Source organism: Trachemys scripta, chromosome 1 (assembly GCF_013100865.1).
Source record: "Trachemys scripta elegans isolate TJP31775 chromosome 1, CAS_Tse_1.0, whole genome shotgun sequence".
Lineage (NCBI taxonomy): Eukaryota > Metazoa > Chordata > Testudines > Emydidae > Trachemys > Trachemys scripta.
The window spans coordinates 26,644,879-26,667,674 of record NC_048298.1 but is presented as its reverse complement, the minus strand read 5'-3'; the positions used below and the strand labels follow the sequence as shown (position 1 = coordinate 26,667,674).

The 22,796-nt window shown below is 47.2% G+C and overlaps 1 protein-coding gene across 1 annotated transcript; it reads left to right on the top strand.

Moving 5' to 3' along the window:
• Window positions 1-21,275: 21,275 nt before the first annotated feature.
• CCDC71L (coiled-coil domain containing 71 like) lies at window positions 21,276-22,229 on the top strand. Its single transcript, XM_034766576.1, has one exon. The coding sequence runs from the start codon at window positions 21,396-21,398 to the stop codon at window positions 22,083-22,085; it is 690 nt and encodes a 229-aa protein (XP_034622467.1). The 5' UTR covers window positions 21,276-21,395; the 3' UTR covers window positions 22,086-22,229.
• Window positions 22,230-22,796: the final 567 nt, after the last annotated feature.

Genomic DNA, 22,796 nt, shown 5'->3' with positions numbered 1-22,796 from the left:
TTATAGATTAACAGACGTATTGGAGCATAAGCTTTCGTGGGTGAATACCCACTTCGTCAGATGCATGTAGTGGAAATTTCCAGAGGCAGGTATAAATATGCAGGCAAGAATCAGTCTAGAGATAATGAAGTTAGTTCAATCAGGGAGGATGAGGCCCTCTTCTAGCAGTTGAGGTGTGAACACCAAGGGAGGAGAAACTGCTTTTGTAGTTGGCTAGCATTCACAATCTTTGTTTGATCCTGAGCTGATGGTGTCAAATTTGCAGTTTCTCCTCCCTTCTGTACCAAATGACTGGAGGATAACTAATGTGATGCCAATGTTTTTAAAGGTCTCCAGAGGTGATCCTGGCAATTACAGGCTGGTAAGCCTGACTTGAGTACTGGGCAAACTGGTTGAAATTATAGTAAAGAACAAAATTGTCAGACACATAGATGAACATAATTTGTTGGGGAAGAGTCAAAATGGTTTTTGTAAAGGGAAATCATGCCACACCAATGTATTAGAATTCTTTCAGAGTGTCAACAAGCATTGGACAAGCCTTTGACAAGGTCCCTCACCAAAGACTTTAAGCAAAGTAAGCTGGCATGGGATGAGAGGGAAGGTCCTCTCAGTAACTGGTTAAAAGATAGGAAACAAGGGTAGGAATAAATCGTCAGTTTTCAGAATGGTGGGAGGTAATTAGTGGTGTCCCCCAGCTGTCTGTACTGGGACCAGTCCTATTCAGTATATTTATAAATGACCTGGAAAAAGGGGTAACAGGGAGGTGGCAAAATTTGCAGATGATACAAAACTACTCAAGATAGTTAAGTCCAAAGCAGACTGCGAAGATCTACAAAAGGATTTCACAAAACTGGGTGACTGGGCAACAAAATGGCAGATGAAATTCAATGCCGATAAATGCAAAGTAATGCACATTGGAAAACATTATCCCAATTATACATATAAAATGATGGGGGTCTAAATTAACTGTTACCATTCAAGAAAGAGATTTTGGAGTCATTGTGGATAGTTCTCTGAAAACATCCACTCAATGTGCAGCGGCGGTCAAAAAAGCTAACAGAATGGTGGGAATCATTAAGAAAGGGATAGATAATAAGCCAGAAAATATCATATTCCCTCTATATAAATCCATGGTATGCCCACATCTTGAATACTGTGTGCAGATGTGTCACCCAATCTCAAAAAAGATATATTGGAATTGGAAAAGGTTTAGAAAAGGGCCACAAAAATAATTAGGGGTATGGAATGGCTTCCATATGAGGAGTGATTAATAGGACTAGGACTTTTCAGCTTGGAAAAGAGACGACTAAGGGGGATATGATAGAAGTCTACAAAATCATGACTGGTATGGAGAAAGTATATAAGGAAGTGTTATTTACTCCTCATAACACAAGAACTAGGGGTCACCAAATGAAATTAATAGGCAGCAGTCTTTAAAACAAACCAAAGGAAGTATTTTTTCACATTCTGCACAGTCATCCTGTGGAACTCCTTGCCAGAGGATGTTGTGAAGGTCAAGACTATAACAGGGTTCAAAAAAGAGCTAGGTAAGTTCATGTAGGATAGGTCCATCAATAGCTATTAGCCAGGATTGACAGGAATGGTGTCCCTAGCTTCTGTTTGGCAGAAGCTGGGAATGGGTGACAAGGGATAGATCATGTTAGGATATAGATATTCAAGCCTGTCTGCAAAAGCCTATACTTTACTCCAATAAACATCTAATTGTTTGCGCCTTTGAACTTGGGGTATTGTTGCTCTCCGTTCATGCAAAAACAAACCCCTAACAAGTAAGAGGGTAAAAAAATAAGCCCCCTAACAGATCATTTGATTTCCTGTTCTGTTCATTCCCTCTGGGGCACCTGGCATTGACCACTGTCGGAAGACAGGATTCTGGGCTAAATGGACCTTTGGTCTGACCCAGTATGTCTGTTCTTATGTTCATTAATTCAGAAAATGAATATAAATTATAAGAGTCACATGATGTGGACTTGAAAAACATTTAATTTCATATATTGTGTGCAGTGTTTCAGTATATAAATGTAAACTCATACACCAATGGATAGGAAATAGTGTCACAGTTCAGGGCAATTGCACAGGTATTTTCCCTCAGTGGTCCAACAAGGGCACCCACACCCACGTTCAGGCTTTCAGCTCCCCAGCTGTTGCCTTTTTTGGGTGGACACCTGGGTCTCACTCCCTTCTAACTGGCATATTTCCAGGCTGCACAGTTTGCTCTCTTCACTGTGTTATTCCCAGCAGTGATAGGCTGCCCAGCACACCTGCTTGCTTTCTCTTCAAAGACTGATAGCAGAGGGATTTCCAACTGTTATAAGTTACCAGACAGTTCTATTTTATTCTTAAGGCAAAAGCACTACAGAAAAAACATATTAAAGACAATAAAAGAACATATACACATGCTAATAAGGCCAGGTCTACGCTGTAAGCTTACATCTGTATAACTACATCGCTTAGGGGTGTGAGAAATCCACACTCCTGAACAACGCAGGTTATTCTGATCTAACCACCAGTGCAGCTGTTCCACTGCAGTGTTTTAAGTGTAGACCTGCCTAAGCTTACCAGGCAGCACCCCAACTCTAACATGGGCTCTGGCAGGAACAGTCCTTCGACACTTCACCCAAGAGATTTCCTTTGTGGTCACAAGTTCATCACCGCTTCAAATCAGAACAAACACACTCAGATCATATGTAGTCCACCCTTTATACAGTTCAGGGGTCTTTGATCAGAAGTTTCCAAAAACAAGTAATTAGTATACAATGGGCTCTCGCCTCAGGGCATAGCTTAAAAATATTGACTTCAGAGAAGAATTAGCATTCTCCTCACCCCCACATACTTCCTAGGAAATCCACTTCACAGGTATTGTTCCAAAAAGCCCTTTGAAGTTCCCAATGCCTTCCAGAGATTACATTAATCTTGTCTACCTGCTAAAGAAGTTCCATACAACCTCACAGAAGTATATAAACCTTTGCATTTTTAATACAAAGATGTTTAATATAACTCCGAAGATGTTAAAGCTAATTCAATAAAGTTTAACTTAATTCAACGAGGTTTGTCCAGGATGTCACAAATAGCACAGCTAAAAATTGTGCAGTACGAAGTCTGAGAAAGACCTAAGAAGAGTGTTAGTAGACAACTAACCCCCTCACTCTCCTCCGCAACCCTGCACTGTGTAGTACTGTGGTGGACTGCTGCACCCATGTAGAGCCGCATTGAAGTTGATACAGCTTTGTGGGGTCACAAGTCTTTCCACATAGGTCACAATGCAGGCTCAAGACCAAATACAACTTCATACTTGAATAAAGAGGTCATGATTATGTACTACAGATTTTCATAAACAGACTAAATCAGGGGAGAGTGGAAACAATCTAATGCCTGATTATGCAATAGAAAAGGGCCAGTTCCTACAGTCCTTATTCTGACTTGACTCACTCAAATCTCCCATAGACTTCAATGGAACATTTGAGTGAGTAAGGACTGCAGGATCAGGCACATAAAGAGTGGCCCTGAAAAATTCAGGTACTTAGACTGGTTGACCTAAATAAAAGGGTTTTTGCAACATTCTCAACAACTTTTGTTCTATACTATCATTAGAAGTGGTGGTTCCCACAGAGAATGAAATGTATGGAAAATTTTGACTAAATCTGCTGGGATTTCCTTCCTAAATCTGCAGCATTTTGTTCTATGTTTATGGAATTCAAGGTCATAATTAGTAGTCTATTTGGTCTTACTTTTGTATTTTAGTATCATTTGTCATTGCAGGCTCTAGTCATTCAGGAATATTGATTAGCTTATTAAAATGAATAGCTTTTTCTGCCCTAGGACTAGGTGTTATAGAAAATCCCAAGATGAGAACATAGAAAATTCATAAAAGCTGCACCACATGAACACAACCCTTTTTAGTTTAACGTTGCTTTTTACCCTAATTATCTGAATAACGGAAGGAGTATTTCATAGATATTTGCACCTTCAAAACTTGCATCTGTGTTCTTACAGCATGTACTGTCAAGTGAAAGAACGCTATATTGGCACATTCATCAGCAATGGAGATCAAGATCATAACAATGATGCTAAGTGTGATGGTTCTCGGGGTACCTAGGACTGTGAATTCCCTTGTTACCACCTGCTTCCAGTACGGAGACTTGCCTGCAGTGGCTGGGTGTTAGCTCCATAATGATATACCAACCTTTCAGCCACTCAAGCATTCTCCTCCGGGCTATTCCAGCTCTGTCTTTGCATTGCAGGTTAACAATAGGTCCATCCCAGTCCTGGAGTCCCTTTGAAGCATTCCCCTGTGATACCCAGTCATCCCCCAACCCGCCAACTACTCTCAGAAATCCCAGATCCTCTGCCACCAAAGGAGCAGTGTAACCCAGTTTCACCTTGAACCACTGCTCCTGTATAACACAGTTTATAATGAAACAAAAGAAGGTTCATTTAAGAAAGAATAGAGGTTCCACTAGAAACAGGAGAGAGTGATGGAAACAAATAGTTACACTACAAAATGTGAACGGGGGCTTGCACTTATTAATAGTTACTTTTCTTATTTAATCAAGTAGGTGTCCCTGCAAAGTTCAGTCTGTTGCAGAGCGGCCTGGCTTCGCAGGCACCAGGGGCGACAGATACTTCCTAAAAGTGTGGGGGGGAGGGCACGAGGCCCCACCCTCTCTGTGGCCCTGCCCCTACCCCTCCTCTTTCCCCCTAGGTCCTGGCCCCCCACCCAAGACAGAAGCTGTAGCCTGGCTGTGGAACCCAGGCCCATCCACCTGCCTGCGGTTTAGGGGCCCAGAGAGCAACCCCTGGCCTATGTCCCCATCCCCCAGGCCCCCGCCCAGGGCAGGTGGATGGTCCGCAGCTCCCCACAGCTGCCTGCACAGCTCTTACCCCGACCTGGCTCCAGCTTCCACCCTGGCCTGGGGGCGGGACCTCAGAGGCCAAAGAGCCACAGCCAGGCAGCTGTGGGGGGCCGCGGACCCGCCATCTGCCCTGGGTGGGGGCCTGGAGGATGAGGACACAGGCCAGGGGCTGCTCTCTGGGCCTCCACACCGCCAGCAGCTAGAGGGTCTGTTGCTCCCCACAGCTGCCCGGGCTCCCTGGACTGCTCTTACCTGAGTGGCCTCCAGCATCCTGCCTGGCCAGGGGGTGAGGCTTCGGGGGAGCGGGGGAGAGGATAGGCAGGGGACTGAGCCTGTGGCAAAAAATGGGCTTTCAAAAGTGGGAGGGCCATGGCCCCTTGGCTCTCCCTGTTCTTGTGCCCCTACCAGGAACCACGACCCAATCTTACAAGAAAAATACCCTCGCTCAGCAAGATGTTGGAGTCATTGTGGATAGTTCTCTGAAAACATCCACTCCATAGCACCAGCTCCATGGGTGCTCCAGGGCTGGAGCACACACAGAAAAAAAATAGTGGGTGCTCAGCACCAACCAGCCACAGCTGTTCAGCGATGCCACTGATCAGGTAACCCAGGGCGTTGCCAAACAGCTGATAGGCGGCTCTGCTGGCAAACTGTTTGGTGCCTTGGGGAAGGGGTTGGGGGAAGGCGGAGAGCAGTTAGTGGCAGACAGGCGGGGGCCTTGGGGAAAGAGTGGTGTGAGGGCATGGCTTCAGGGAGGAGGCAGAGCGGGGGCGGGGGCTCAGGGCAGAGTGGGGTGGAGCACCCCTGGAGAAAAGTAAAAGTTGGAGCCTATGATCCACTCAGTGTGCAGCAGCATTCTAAAAAGCTAACCAAATGTTACAACCGTTAGGAAAGGGATAGATCATAAGACAGAACATATCATAATGTCACTATATAAACCCATGAGATGCCCACACCTTGAATACTGTGTGCAGTTCTGGTTGCCCCATCTCTAAAAGCTATACAAGAATTGGTAAAGGTACACAGAATGACAACAAAAGTGATTAAGGGTATGGAACATCTGCCATATGAAAAGAAATTAAAAAGACTGGGACTTCTCATCTTGGAAAAGAGACGACTAATCAAGGATATGATAGAGCTCTATAAAATTGTGATTGGTGTGGAGAAAGTGAATAAGGAAACGTTATTTACTCCTTCACATAACACAAGAACTAGGGATCACTCAATGAAATTAATAGACAGCAGGTTTAAAACAAACATAAGGAAGCACTTCTTCACACAATGCACAGTCAATCTGTGGAACTTGTTGCCAGGGTATGCTGTGAAAGCCAAAACTATAATAGGATTCAAAAAAGAATTAGATAAGTTCATAGAGGATAGGTCTATCAATGGCTATTAGCCAAGATGGTCAGGGATGCAACCCCATATTTTGGGTATCCCTAGTCTCTGACTGCCAGAAGCTGACAGCGGACAGGGGATGGATCATTTGATGGTTGCCCTGTTCTGTTCATGAAGCACCTGGCTTTGGCCACTGTGGGAAGAAAGGATACTGGGCTAGATGGATTATTGGTCTGACCCAGTATGGCCATTCTTATGTTCGTATGTCTCCGCAGTGAATGAATCCAGAGTGCCTTGCCCCACTCAGTGTTATACTTACTCCTGGGGGAATCCATGCAGGATTCATGTCCCCTACAGAGTGCTTTGCTTCTTTACAGAAAAATACCTTTCTGATGGGGAAGGAAAGGGAAGCCACAAGATCAGTCATGTGCTCCTTCCCAGCAGCACAAATGCATCATTTTGGGTGCCTGGAGCAGCTGGTGGAAAGATCAATCAGTGCATGGGGGTGGGGTGGAGGGTGCTAGGGACAACCCAGTCCCTGGCTCCTACCTTGTGCCAGGCTCAGTCCCAGTTGGGCTGGGGTTGGGGAAGGACGGGTCTTCCTCTTCCCCTGCAAGAAGCAACCAGGGCTGGGGCTGGGTCAGACCCACCCCAGAAATCTCCCACAGCTGCAGGAAACTCTGAATCTCCCATCCCTGCTTCCTGCCACCATTGCTCCTCAGCCACTGGGGGAAGGGTCACTGCATGGGGAGCTGCTCCCCCATCTGCCACCCCCAGATCTAGACCCCCCTGCTGAGACTCACCCCTTCACACAAAGAACCCCCTCACCGTGCCCCCGGCACCCAACCCTCCACCCTGCTAAGCCACACCCTGCACCCAGAGCCCCCCCCCGACCCTCCCACCGAGTTCCACCCACCAGCATCTGGACCTCTGCTGAGGCCCTCCCCCACCCCCGCATCTGGACCACTCATCTCCCACTGAGCCCCCCGCATTCAAACCCTGACAAGCCACACCCCCTGCACCTTCACCCCCCACCCCATGGAGCCCGAGTCCCCCAGCAAACAGACCCCCCCACTGACCCCCCAACACCCAAACCTCCCTGTTGAGCCCCAACCACCTTCACCTGGACCTCCTTGTAGAGTCCCATTTCCCCTGAACCTGGAACCCCCTCCAATGAGCCCCTGTGCATCCAGACCCTCCCCCTCAGACCCCACACTGAACCACGTGCACACAGATTGCCCCACACAGAACCCTCTCACCCCACACCTGGATCTTCCCACACTAAGCCCCTCCACGTTGGATCCTGCTGGGCTGAGCAGGGGACCAAGGCTGGGTGTGTGTGCGAGGTTCTTTCCCTCTTGTTTGCTATCTTGGTGTGCCTGGCATGGAGGAGCACTGCCCCGGGGTGTTTCTGGGGCAGGCCCAGCCCATGCACTGTGTCAGGGTCAGGTGCAGGAGAGTCTGGGGGCAGGAAGCGGGCTGCAGGGTGATTTCCCACCTCTGTGCAGCCAGAGCCTGTGCTTCCCACTGCCATGCTGGAGCCTCCACATTTATTTATTGACAAATAAAATATGCAGAATTTTGCATAATTTTAAAATATTGTGTGCAGAATTTTTAATTTTTTGGTGCAGAATTTCTTCAGGAGCATATATACTAAAACAATCTTTTGTCTTTATTCATGGCCAGAGCAATCCCATGTGTGTTGTAATGGTCCTTTTTTTACCTCTGAGTGGTTGTAGTTATTTGTCATTGTCTTTGATAGTTTTCTATTGACTTAGGCCCAGATCCCTCAAAGATACTTAGGGTATATCTATACCAGCAGTTCTCAAACTGTGGGTCATGACCCCACAGTGGGCCGCGACCCCATGTTAGTGGGGTCACCACAGCTGGCTTAGACTTGCTGGGGCACAGGGTCAAAGCCCAAGACCCACCACCCCGGGCCGAAGCCAAAGCCCGAGGGCTTCAGCCCTGGGTGGCAAGGTTCAGGTCACAGGCCCCTTGCATAGGGGTGAAACCCTTGGGCTTTGCCTTTTGCTCCCCGACCTGGGGCAACAGGGCTCGGGCAGGCTCAGTTCCCCTTCCTTGAGTCATGTAGTAATTTTTGTTGTCAGAAGCGGATTGTAGTGCAATTAAGTTTGAGAACCCCTGTTTAATTCTGCTGGGAGTGAGGTCTGGTCTATACTACCCGCCTGAATCGGCGGGTAGAAATCGACCTCTCGGGGATCGATTTATCGCGTCCCGTTGGGACGCGACAATCGATCCCCGAATCGGCGCTCTAACTCCACCAGCGGAGGTGGTAGTAAGCGCCGCCGACAAAAAGCGGCAGAAGTCGATTTTGCCGCCGTCCTCACAACGGGGTAAGTCGGCTGCAATACGTCGAATTCAGCTACGCTATTCACGTAGCTGAATTTGCGTATCTTAAATCGACTCCCCGCTGTAGTGTAGATGTACCCTGAGTCTCTCAATGTGGGCTAACAGACTTGTGTTAGTGTGGCTTGTACTAGCGTGCTAAAAAGAGGTAATGTGGACATTCTGGCTGGGGCTCAGACCCTGAAGCCCAATAATTTTACAATGTATATTGTACACGCCACACAATTCAGAGATAAGACACACTGAGTGATCATATACTGGAAGGTCCAGGCCCAAAGTAGTGCATATAGTTTTTGTTTTCAAATTAAATGGAGGATTATTATTTAGAAGGATTAGTAATAGAAATGTATTTTAAAGAGGAATTTCAATGAAGAAATTGAACTAGGAGAAGGACAGCAGTCCAGCCTAAAATGCAGTATGACCAAGAGAAGACACAAAACTTAGTATGAGAGAAGAATATGAAGGGCTTGTTCACACATGAAAGTTACTGTAGAATAAGGTAGGGTGTGAATTTAAAGCAGAATAGCTATTCCTGGATAACTCCATGTGTAGACACACTTATTCCAGAATACGAGTGCCTTTTTCTGGTTTAGTTTAATCCACTTCCAAAGCCCTAAGTCTATACCTACACTAAACTTTTTCTATGAGGTTTCCCACCATAACTACCAGTGGGGCAATTCCAATGGTGAAGACAATGGGGGAACAGTAGTGTAGACTGGCTGTTGGTGTCTTAACCACCATGCCATCTATCATGGTACAGATCTGGTCTAGATGAAACAGTGGTTAAAGTACTGGCACCTTGTCTGTACTAGAGCTTCGACCAGTGGAACCATCCCAGTGCTAGCAATGGTGGGAAATTTGAGGGGACAGTCTAGTGTAGACAAAGCCAAGATAAGTGGTTAAGCAGAAGGTTTAGATGGAGTGAAGGGAGAAAGAGGAGGAACAAGGAAAAATAAAACCAGATTTAGTAAAGAGAAAATTGGTTCACAGCCATCATGAGATATTTTTAAGAGTAAAATGTACATCCAACACTTTGTCAAGAGATTTTTTCTCCCCCTTACCAAGAATCCTATAGCGAAAAGAATGTTTTAGTAACTTATTCAAATGATTGAGACCCAGGAATTCATGATTTCTAATCCCAGTTCCAATACAGACAATCACTGTAGTTTTAGAATCATAACAGAAATTAAAAAGACTTACAGAATTAGATCACTGAACCCATCCTTTTTAGGTAAGTCATTTAAATCCAGTGCTTTACTTTACTCCTCTGTAAAATAGTAATATTTACTTACCTAACTCAAGAGTGCTGTGAATGATAATTTAATTAAAGTTTGTAAGCAGTTGGAAGATGAAAAGGAAGAGCTATGTACTTGCTAAGGGTTATTACTTTTATTATTACTGTTATTGTACTGAGCTATTGTAAACTACTGAAAGATACCTGGAGTAACATGTATTTCCTTGAGATGGCTTTTTTTTTAGAGGAGATTGGTATTTTGTATGATACTTCCACTAAATATGCAAAAATTAAGTCTGCATTATGTGCTTTTGTTTACTCTGGAAGCAAAGAAGTAGAAGTACTTAATAAATGTGGATTAACATAAAAGGAGTATAATATGTTTTAACCTATACTTACAAAAACTCACTCTACTGCTTTTGCTGAGAATTCCACAGTATTCCACCCCAGTAATGTTCTAGGTTATTTGCCAGGTGCATTCCTATTTCAGGTTATGTTTATATAACCATGGTATGGATAGAATTGACTTATTTCCATTGACAGTAAAGGGTAATTTCTTACCTGTAACTCTGTGTGACAAAGTCAGGCCGGATGGCTGCAAGTGGATCTTCATATTGGGTTTTGGGAGGTGAGCGGGTGCAAGCTCGCCCAGGGTAAGAGGACCCTCCCCCAGCCTATAGAGAGGATCCACTGAGCCTGGGACTCAAATAATTACGGGAGGTGGGGCAACTGAAAAAATAACAAGGACGGGTGTGTGGGTCAAAGGGTCAAAAGTAGGGAACTTGAAGGGGACACCGAGCAGAGAACCCCAGACAGCACCCACTGCTCTTCAAAGGTGTCAAGGGAGCCAGTGGATGCTGCCCAGAGGAACTCTGCCCAGATACATGAGCGGAGAGAGGAACTGAAGTAGGACCCACGGTTGCAAAGAACCCCCTCAGCCAACATCCTCTCCCTGGTGTTATAGATGGCCACTTTGGCCATCGCTAAGAGGAAATTGACAAAGAGGTCCCGTGTCTTTGTGGAGCCACAGACAGGGTGTGCATATATAAAAAGGTGTGGGGAGAAGTGCAGCCAAAAATGTAAAAGGAGGACCAGGAGTAGCTGGAATAGGGGCTGCAGCCTGGCGCACTCAAGAGAGGCATGCACCATGATCTCCCTCATGCCACAAAAGGGACAGGTATCGGGAACAGAGGTGAACCGCGCCAGGTACATGCCCATGCTCAAGGCTCCATGAAGGAGCCACCAACTGATATTCCTGGCGGGCCGTAGAGCCAAGGTGGAGTATAGGCTGGCCCACCGGGGTTCCTCACTCTTGACAGATGACATTAGGTCCTGCCATTTAGTGTTGGGGCGGGACACAAGGGTGAGGAAATGAAGAGTATGGAGCACGAGTGTGTACAAATGTGCCAGTGGCGCAGTTCTAAAGCAAATCTGCTGCAGGTCATGCAGCCAGCTCGAGGTATATGGGTGGGCAGCCAAGGAGGCTCATGGGACAGAGATCCAGGTCCTCCAGAGCTCGAGGGGGATGTACATGCCCCCCACCACCAGGCCCTTCTCCACTGCCTCCTGGGTGGCAGCCTCCGATGCCAGGAAAAAAACCACCTTCCCGTATATCTTGGAGGCCACTACCATGGCCGTGGGTCCCACCACCCTCACCAACGCCCGCATTAGGTCTCTACGTGGGGTGAGGTGGGCACCAGGAGGCAACAGACACCGTGCTTCCTGGTCAGGGTGGGAAAGGGATGGAACCGGAGACGTTGGCCGGGATGGATGACAAGGTGGCGGGTGGAGGGGCTGCAGCCACCTGAGTGTACACTCTGGGGGTTGAGGAAGGGATGCCCCCAGAGCTGGTGGAAGGGACGGCAAGGGGGAGCCATGGCTGATGGCGGGGCTGCGGCAGAGGGGGTAGCCCCTACCGTGGGGGACTTGGCCTTCCGGGTGGGGCTTTTATCCTTTTTCTTCCCCTGGTCCTTTCTACCATTTCTCTCTCCTCCAGAAGAGACAGAAAGACATGGCAGCAATGGGAACCGCACCTGTGCCCGCTGGGCGATGGTAGGTGGTCCGGCAGCGGTGGTTGAGAGGGTAGCCACAGGGATGGATTGGCGGAGCAGGCAGAGCGGGGGCAGCAGCGTCAACCCGGGGGGGGCCACTCCACCCACCGTTTCCCCCACCATGCTTGGAGGGGACAGGGATGAACACCGAGTGGGTGGGGGGAAGGAGGGGAAAGGCCAATCAGCCCTGCCCACTAGGCTGCAGGCAGGGGAGGAGGGTGCCTAGAGAGGAGAGTATGGAGGCACCAATCAAGGCAGGGAAGGGTTGGCACAATCCCCAATGCGAGATGGGAATGCTGGCTCCTCCGGCCGCACTGGAGAGGGGAAGGACTACAATATCATGGGGGGGTGTAGTGAACAGTGTGGCTTAACATAAGAGGGGAAGGGGCACAAGCGCATTAGGAGGGGACATGGGGCACAGAGCCGGGGGGGTTACTGGATGAGGGTGTGGCTACGGAAGGCAAAGGGAAAAAGGAATGGACTGGGAGCAGATGGTGGACAGGGCAGGAAAAACACAGGGGCTAACTGCAAGGGCCTGGGCGGGGCAGGGAAACAAAATCTACTAGGGGACCAGGGCAGAAGGGGTGACAAAAAAGGGGCAGCAAGGGGTGGGCGGGGCAGGCAGCATAGGAAAAGGAGGTAAATTGCTGCAGGGAGGCTGGTGGGCAAAGCAGAGGGTGGGAAAGTCCACCAGCTAAAAGCAGCAGAGGAGGGAAGGGGAAAGGCATGTGTGCTTGCGCAAAGCTGTTTTTGCTTGCTGCTGCTGCAATCCCAAATGGTGGAGAAAAGGGGTGAGGCAAGTGGCTGAGTTGAAGGGTGAGGCGCAAGTCCAGATGGCAAGTGGGGCTGGTGGAGGCGATAGTGGGAGGGATAGATGGACGGGGAAGTGCTCCACACCTCTTCCCCTTCTCTCCACAACAGAAGCAGCTACCACCACCACAGGAGCAAGGATGAAAAGAGTCAGTCCAGCCACAAATCCCCTCCACACATAGGCACCGCTGCCGACTTCTGCTGGCACCGGCGGGCGCTCGACCTCCCTCTGCTTCCTGCCCCTGCTCCGCCCCCATTCCAACCCCTTCCCCAAAGTCCCCGCCACAACTCCGCTCCCTCCCTGCCCCTATTCCAACCCCGTCCCCAAATTCCCAACCCGGCCCCACCTCTTCTGTGCCTCCTCCCCTGAGCGCGCCATGTTCCTGCTCCTCCCCCATCCCTCCTGGAGCTTGTTACACTGTTTTGCAGTGGCAAGCGCTGGGAGGAGAAGTGGGGATGCGGCGCACTCAGGTGAGGTGGGATGGGGTGGGGGAGCTTGGCTGCCGGTGGGTGCAGAGCACCACCAATTTTTCTCCGTGGGTGCTCCAGCCCCGGAGCACCCATGGATTCAGTGCCTATGCCTCTACAATGTTCTGCGGAGTTCCTGCATGCTCCACCAGCAGCAAAAGTCCTCCTCTTCCTCCTCCTCAAGGCAGCAGCAGGCTGCCAGGCAGCAGAAACAGCAGCAACCAACAGTCAGTCAAGCAGCCAGGAGGGACCCCACAGGTGGTAGCAAAGGCAGGGTCCCTCATTCCCCCTCTGGGGAGCAAGCCAGCAGGCAGGACCCTCAAGGAGCAGCAGCAACCAGGAGACCACCAGCCAGCAAGTTAGCAGGGCAGGTCTGGCCCAGACAAAAATTGAGACAAGTGCTCTAGGCCTAGTAGCAGCTCCACACCAGCAAGAGAGTCTGGGAAGGCCGATATGTTAGCCTTAAAATGTTAAAGGCCCTTTTTCCCACAAGCTGAGAAGCGGTTACCTCAGGTCAATTAGGGACACCTATCCCAATTAATGGCTGCCTGAGGCCTTTAACACCCCCCACCCCCAGGGGGCAGAGGAGAGGGGAAGAGAGACTCACGCTACTGCCAGGCTAGTAGCAGTAGAGAAATAAGTTTCTCCAGGGTGAGAGGCTATGTTCCTTCCAATAGGGGAGACAGCCAAACCTGAGTGCCTGCTAGGGAAAGGACTGACACTCCAGTGCAACCAACAGGGCAACACCTTGCACCAGCGAGGAGTCAGCAAAAGGTACCCCCCTGGGTTTTTTTTGTTTATGAGACTGTTTCCTTTTTGTTTGGTGGAGGATCACCCTGTAGGCTGACCCTCAGTCCTACCCTGAAAGTATTACCAAGGGAATACAGAAAGGGGGAAGGCAAACCCTCCCCTGAGTGGGGCTGATTACCCCAGTCCTGCCATCACCAGAGAGGGAAGTGCTAAGTCTGGTGAGATGAAGGAGGTGCCCTGCCACATCTGCTTCTAGTAAAATATCATTTGACTAAATTTTTACCTGTGGGTTAGACAGGTTAGAACTCCTCTAGCTTAAAGATTTTTTTTTTTTTTAGCTTTTTGAGGAACAGGCAGATCAAACTGGTTGTTAGGTCAATTTGCCTCAGTGCCCTCCAGCACATTCCGATTCAGATCTCTTGATGAGCGGGAAGCAAAAAATCCCCAAATTTGTAGTGTAGTCAATGGCCAAAGATTATTTACGAGAGAATGGGACCATCAGAAAGACGTAGGGCTGTCGATTAATTGCAGCTAACTCATGTGATTAACTAAAAAAAAAGTAATCGTGATTAAAAACAATTAATTTGGCTTAATTGCACTGTTAAACAATAGAATACCAATTGAAATTCATTAAATATTTTTGGATCTTTTTCTACATTGTCGAATATATTAATTTCAATTAGAACACAGAATACATAGTGTACAGTGCTCACTGTATATTATTGTTTTTGTTTACAAGTATTTGCACTGCAAAAATGATAAACAAAAAATAGTATTTTCAATTCATCTTATACAAGTACTGTAGTGCAATCTCTTTATCATGAAAGTGTAACTTACAAATGTAGATTTTTGTTGTTGTTACATAACTGCACTCAAAAACAAAACAATGTAAAACTTTAGAGCCTACAAGTCCACTCAGTCCTACTTCATGTTCAGCCAATTGCTAAGACAAACAAGTTGTTTACATTTACAGAAGATACTGCTGCCTGCTTCTTATTTACAATGTCACCTGAAATTGAGAACAGGTGTTCACATGGCACTTCTGTAGCTGGCGTTGCAAAGTATTTACGTGCCAGATATACTAAACATTCGTATGCCCCTTCATGCTTCCGCCACCATACCAGAGGACATGCTTCCATGCTGATGATGCTCGTTTAAAAAAAATAACGCATTAATTAAATTTGTGACTGAACTCCTTGGGGGAGAATTGTAGGTCTCCTGTTCTGTTTTACCTGCATTCTGCCATATATTTCATGTTATAGCAGTCTCGATGATGACCCAGCACATATTCGTTTTAAGAACACTTTCACAGCAGTTTTGACAAAATGCAAAGAAGGTACCAATGTGAGATTTCTAAAAATAGCTACAGCACTTGACCCAAGGTTTAAGAATCTGAAGTGCCGTCCAAAATCTGAGAGGGACGAGGTGTGGAGCATGCTTTCAAAAGTCTTAAAAGAGCAACACTCAGATGCGGAAACTACAGAACCCGAACCACCAAAAAAAATCAACCTTCTGTTAATGGCATCTGACTTAGATGATGAAAATGAACATGCGTCGTCGGTCCGTTCTGCTTTGGATTGTTATCAAGCAGAACCCATCATCAGCATGGATGCATGTTCTCTGGAATGGTGGTTGAAGCATTAAGGGACATATGAATCTTTAGCACATCTGGCACATAAATATTTTGTGACGCCGGCTACAACAATGTATAAGAACATCTGTTCTCACTTCCAGGTAACATTGTGAACAAGAAGCCGTCAGCATTATCTCCTGAAAATGTAAACAAATTTGTTTGTCTTAGCAATTGGCTGAACAAGAAGTAGGACTGAGTGGACTTGTAGGTGCTAAAGTTTTACATTGTTTTATTTTTGAATGCAGTTATTTTTTGTACATGATTCTACATTTGTAAGTTCAAATTTCATGGTAAAGAGATTACGCTACTGTACTTGTATTAGGTGAATTGAAAAATACTATTTCTTTTGTTTTTTACATTGCAAATATTTGTAATAAAAATAAATATAAAGTGAGCACTATACACTTTGTATTCTGTGTTGTAATTGAAATCAATATATTTGAAAATGTAGAAAACATCCAAAAATATTTAAATAAATGTTATTATATTATTGTTTAACAGCCATTAATCGCGATTAATTTTTTTAATTGTGTGACAGCCCTAGAAAAAAGTCATTAAAAATGTTAGCTTCTTAATTAATGCTGGAAGGAGGCGGCGAGTAGGAATACACTCAAACAAAGGGCACAATTCTGCACTGTGTGCCAACTTGCAGCTTGGGGGAAAGGTTAACCAATTTTGTCCCTGTGACAGAACTGACAATATTCAGGATAAACCTTACTGGATTAAGTTAAACCTTATTAAATTAAGTTTAATGTATTAAAATGCCATAGTTTATGTGTTATTGTAAGATTGCATGTAACTGCTTTAGGAGGAGGGAGTATGATAATGTAATTCCTCCTGTTATCAGTTCTTTGAAGCTTCCCTGTGGCGAAGGGACTCATTGTCTGTCTGATACCTATTCATGCTGTCTTCAAAGGTTCTGACTGGATTCTCTAGAGACCAGCAGACAAAGAAAGGACATTTGATAAATAACCTGGTGGTGAACTGACTCAGGGCTTTGGTTCAGCTCCAGCAAAGGGACAGGACCTCCTATCCATGGAAGGCACCAATCCTTAGGGAAGGGTTGGAGGAGCCCTGGAGATGGCAAGGGGTGGGGGGGGGGGAGAAGCTTATTAGCATGCATGTAGGTTCTTTATTGTTTTTAATTTTTTCTCTGTAGTGCTTAAGAATAAAAATATGCTTGCTTATAAAGAACTGTGTGATAACGTATAAATGTGGGCAATTACACTATTATCAGACTCTGAAGAGGAAACAAGTCGGCCCGTTTAGGCTGACCGTTGTTTGCTGGGGATAACACAGTGATGATAGGGAAATACTCTGATCAGGAGGGAGAGAGATAATGGGTCTCCACCTAAGAAAGGCAATGGCTAGGGGGCCAGAAGCCTGAGGATCGATACTCTTGCTGAACCACTAAGGGGAAATAAGGTTCAATCGTCCTGATCTGTGAAAGCACCCTCCTGATACTGGGCTGTTGTGGTGACTGGAGAGATCTCTATTCTAACTTAAACAACCATGGGGCCTGTCAAATTTCAGGCAGGCTGCTCATGGGTTGCAGCATTCCCTGAAATTTCGGCAGTGTTTTGGTCCCATCCTCAATATACTCCTTGCGTCCTCAGCCTTATCCATATGCCAGGGCTTGCAAAGGGATCCTTAGGAGATTGGTTTACAGCAGTCTCTGCAGTGCCTGAGCTGAGGGGACTCATGGCAGATTATGAGGTTTTTGGGGGCCCCTTTACAGCGTTTCAGCCCTTTCATGCAATGTAAAAGGAACAGAGTGTAGGCAAGGATCTCATCCGATATCTTCAGAGAAGCAAATAAAGAGGTAGAACTGTCAAAGATATTCCAAATTTCACTTATCTGTAGGGAGACTCGTTCATTTTGGGATTAGTTTTCCAAGGTCAGGTCTATACTCAAAACTTTCAACAGTATAGTAACATCAGTTAGGGGTGCAACTTTTTTTTATTTTTTACGTTTATGTCAGCAAAAACCCTAGCGTAGACACAGTTATATCTGCAAAAATGTGCTTTCGGGCATAGCTTATTTTGTTTGGGGAACTAGTGTAAAATATGCTGACAAAACACTCTTTTACCAGTAAAAAGTTCAGCTAGACAAGGCAACTATAGCTAAACTGGCACACACTTTCTAGTGTGTAGACTAAGTCAAAATGTCTCCTTACGAAGAATTTTTCCTTGTGTATTTCAGTGAGTCATTTAAGCTTCATACTTTTTAAAAAGATCTCCAAAATGTAAATGATCCACACACAGATTAAGGATTCCTGGAGACATTGGACACAGAGGGGGACTCTTTTCTTTTATTCAAGTGACTCTTCAATTTATATTTAGTCTATTTTATGAGGACCGGTCTCTAAGTCATTGAAAGTCACAGGCTGAGAAAGACATTGCAATGCTGGAAAGCATTATGAATACCACTCAGTGAGGAATGGTGCTGTGAACCAGGTTAAGATGGTGGCTCACAAAAAAATCAACAAACTGGAGGACATGGTCTTTATTTTTGGACTTCATAACCAATCTGCTATCCTAGGATACAAAATTAATTATGTAAATAGTGTGAATACATCAATATCTTCAACACATCAGTGAACTGAATAATTGATTTAGTGCATTACAATAACTTTTTCTTGGTAATCAAAAAGCCCATAGCATCTAGGGATTTCAGTAGATATTATTATATAAACACATGAGCATAATTTTAATCTAGGATCATATGAATTTTGTCCACTTCTTCTTTGTTCTTTTTATCTGGGTTCTCCTTTTGAGTCTTTTGTTCTTTCTCTGGGGATCTTTTCCCTCTTGAAGTTGCTACACAAATCTTTCTTTTTAAATACACACAAGAAAATTTATTTTGCTGCATCTTGAAAACCCTGTAAAGGGACTCTGAATGCAACCTGAAAAGTGAGAGAAGCACGAACATTTGACATACACATTGGAAATTCTGAATGTGTTATTATTTTGGAGTGAGCTGAAGCCAGGTGGTATTGTGAGGCTTTCAGTGAAGGAAATATCTTGGGAGATGGGAGTTGCAAATGGGGGGTGCAGTTACTTTGTAGGGCTTTAGCTAAAGGGTGTGGTGGGATGGAAGGGCTACTGTGATAACCAGGTAATTTTTTTTGTTGGTGCTAGATGATTATTTGGTGAGACCTCTCCCTCAGCCTCTATAACACAAAATGGGACTGGGAAGAATTGCTGTGAACAAGGAAAAGCCCCCCAGCTGCCCCTTTGCTCCCTCCACCTCAACTTCAAAGTGGAAATCCAGAAGACTGCATGGTGCAAACTGCAAATTACAAAATCACAATAAAAACTTGGGCCATTTTGACAGAATGCTGGGAAGCAACACCTATTGAAGTCCTGGGAAGTGGGTGCTGGGAACCAACAACTGAGCCAGCACTCTGGTCATTTAAACACCTTTAATTCCCCCAAAGTGGAAATGTTGGGACCAAATTAATGGATTAGAATGGGGAAGGGGGGACTAATGAGCAAACTGGCCCAATAACACAGGAGGTATAAGACATAGGAAGGAGGTGCAGGATTAAGGGGCAAACTAGCAGAGCCAGAACCAGAAAGGATCTCTGGGTAGAGAGATCTCTTCCCTCTACTCTCCTCTGCACAGAACTGAGGAGAAAATGAAACTAAATAAATACAGTCTATGCAGCAGTAAGGTGGTGAGAAGAGCAAGTGTAAAGAAAACTGCACTGTGGTGTTTAACAATGGAAGGACTCTGAGTCTGAGTGTGTAGATAGAGCAGAAGATGGTAGTGGGATGTCCCTGTCACAGAAGTGCTATAGTGTGAACATAAGAATGGCCATTCTCGGTCAGACCAAAGGTCCATCTAGCCCAGTATCATGTCTTCTGACTGGCCAATGCCAGGTGCCCCAGAGGGAATGAATAGAACAGGTATCATCAAGTGATCCATTCCCTGTTGCCCATTCCCAGCTTCTGGCAAACAGAGGCTAGGGACACCATCCCTGCCCATCCTGGCTAATAGCCATTGATGGACCTATCCTCCATGAATTTATCTAGTTCTTTTTTGAACCCTGTTATAGTCTTGGCCTTCACAACATCATCTGGCAAGGAGTTCCACAGGTTGTGTGTTGTGTGATGAAATAATTAGTTATTGTTTGTTTTAAACCGGCTGCCTATTATGTGAGATGTGATTGCAACTATTAGTCCCAATGATTATTTGCCATTAAAAATAGTGAGAGCACAATGACATCCAGCTGCACAATGTTAACAAGTATCAGAGGGGTAGCCGTCTTAGTCTGGATCTGTAAAAAGCAACAAAGAGTCCTGTGGCACCTTATAGGTAAATGATGAAGTACTAAGAATAATAAAAATAAAATAATAAAAAAAAATAATTAAAAGGAGTGAAACTATATTTATAGGGGTTTACAAGCAAGGGAGTCCAATTTAGGAAATCAGAATAGCACATAAGACAAATATGTGAATTACGGTATGAGGCTTTATGCAGATGTATAAACAGATAAGGGATTCTTTTAAACACTAAAAATGTATTAAAAATAGGAGTTATGTGAGTAAAATATTTAACTGAATTCTGTTTCCTTTAGCAGTTCAAGCCATCATTTCAGATAGGGAAGAGCAGCTTTGGCTAGGCAGAAGGACACAGTGTGTGTAAGGTTCCCACTAACATGTTCCTAGAATACTGGACATTCTGGCACTTCCCAAAACAGCGTCGGCCTGCCCCTGCTTGTGTGACTCAGCCCCTGTCTGCATGACCCTGCCCCTATGACAAAGTTATGCTGCAAAGGAGACACCATTTTCAAGAGTGAGCTGCTTTTGCCCCCACTGGTGTGATCTCACATGTATGGTGTGTGCAAGGTCACGCTACACAGGGGACAGCATTTTCAAAAGCAAGTTGCCCCACCCTCACTGGCATGATCTCACATGCATGATGTGTACGAGGACATACCACTCTGGGGACACCATTTTCAAGAGCCAGCTGCCCCGCCCCCACTGGCATGAGCTCACATATGTGGTGTGTGCAAAGTCATGCCGCTGAGGGACATTTTCGAAATGGCACTGCCCTGTCCTGACCAGCCTGACCTGGCATGCAGCATGTGAGGTTGTGCTGGCGGGAGCGGAGCAGTGTGCTTTTCAAAATGGTGTCCCCTGTCCAATACCAGACAGAACTGGATATGGTTTTGTCCCAGTACAGGATAGGGGACAAACCAGCAAAAAAGCCGGCCCCTCCAGTACAAAACTGGATGAGTGGCCTCCCTGATTGTGCCTGTAGGACCACAGCCCTATAAGGGTGTGTGGAGATTTCCTTTCTGCAGGAGGAGCAGAGAGCCCCTCTATCCCCCCCAACCCCTTTCCAAACAGCTGCTCACCTCTGATGTGGTAACATTTACCCCCTCTACCCTCCCTTCCAAATCCCAGCTCCCACCCTCTCCTTCCCCTGCCTTCGGTGCACTCAGTTTGCCCCCTGCACAGATTTTACCCACCCCTCCCCCCTCGGCTTTCACAGCCGGCACACTCTCTCCTCCTCCCCAAGTAAGGGCAGAGTGAGGGCAGCTAGCGTCTTTAGTGGCTGTTACTGAGCACGCGCAGCCCTCCCGCGCACGCTCAGAAATAGCCGAGCTGCCCCTTGTGTCTGAGAGGAACGAATGGGGAGGGGTCCTCCAGCCGGGCGGTAGGATATTGATCGCTGCTCTCCGCCCTGGGAGGAGGAGAGAGAGGCAAAGGAGCGCCTACGGCTGGGGCTGGCTGAGCAGCGGCGGCAGGAGACAGGGGAGCGAGCGGCGTGGTGGGGCCGGCGCTGAGGCCAGTCCTCACTCCGAGACCGTTGCGCCCTGCAGTCGGAGGCAGGCGGCGCTGGAGCGAGGAGCCGGGAGGATGAAGCAGGAGGGAGCCGGCCGGGGAGCTGCTGCCGGGCTCGGCGCGGCGGCGTGGGGCGAGGAGGGCGAGGCGGAGAAAGTTGTCTACTCCCGGTCGCAGGTGTCTTTCGCCGGCACCAAGGCGCTGGGCGACGCCTTCAAGCTCTTCATGCCCCGCTCCACCGAGTTCATGAGCTCGGACTCGGAGCTGTGGAACTTCCTCTGCAGCCTCAAGCACCAGTTCTCCCCGGTCATCCTGCGCAGCAAGGACGTGTACGGCTACGCCTCCTGCCGGGCCGTGGTCCCCGACGGGCTCCCGGCGCCGGGACACCGCACCCGCCGCGGAGCGACCAGGAGGCGCCCCCCGGCCGCCGGCGCCAAGCGCGGAGCGCCCGGCCGCGCAAAGAAGGGGAGGAAACGCGCCCCAGCGCTTGCCGGTCCCCCCGGCAGGGAAGCGCAGCGGCCGCGGGAGGAGGAACAGGTCGACTCGGCCGAGGTGCCCTCGTGTGCTCCCTTTGGGGGCCGGTCCTTGGAGGAGATCTGGAAAGCGGCCACCCCCAGTCTTACCACCTTCCCCACCATCAGGGTGCGGGGCAGCGTCTGGAATCCGCGGAGCCTGGAGGCGGCGCGGCGCCAGGCGCAGCAGATCCTACGAGTGGACCTGGCGCCCGTGGTGAGGATCCGCCGCTTCCCCGTAGCCAGATCGTGAGCTGCTGCCCCGCCTGGGAGCGGGGACATCTGGGGGGAGGCTCTTCCCCTGGAAGAAGCGAACAGAGACAAGTGTCAGTCACCTGTTTACATTGCATTTGTCTGGATCGTGTCCTTCTACTGCACTTTATGGCTCAGACTGATGGGACCATTTCCTCCACGGAGCCAGATTCCTGCCCTCCCAAACCCGGATTGAGAACCTGCTTGGCCCCTGTCACCAGCTGCGACTACCACCCTCACCTGGACTGAGAGGCTGTTTCGCTATGTTCCCTAGTAGGGGCCACGGTCCTCATCTATCGTATTTATGCCCAAAATTGATAAACTATTTGGCAGGCATCTCAAGTAGGGACTAAGGTCTACTTCCTTCCATTCTCTCCCCTGGGACTACCTCACTGGTCTGGAAGTCCACCCAAGAAGTTATTTTCCAAAGGAACTTGCTGTCATGCTTGTATAATAAAGCACCTGACTCTTGCTTAATTTTTTTCCTAACAGATTGGATTATGTATGTTTTTTGTGATGTTGCACTAGTATGTGCTCAGGGTATCTTGAATCCCAAGTGTTCCCAACTTCAACCGACTGAAGCTTTGACCAAGGATGCAAAAAAAAAATATGGAGGTTCAGAACTTGTGGCTGTCTCAATGGTGCAAAAGTTTCCTTAGTGATCTATAAAAGGATGTATGTACTGTGTGCTATACTTTTTGTATCTAAAGTC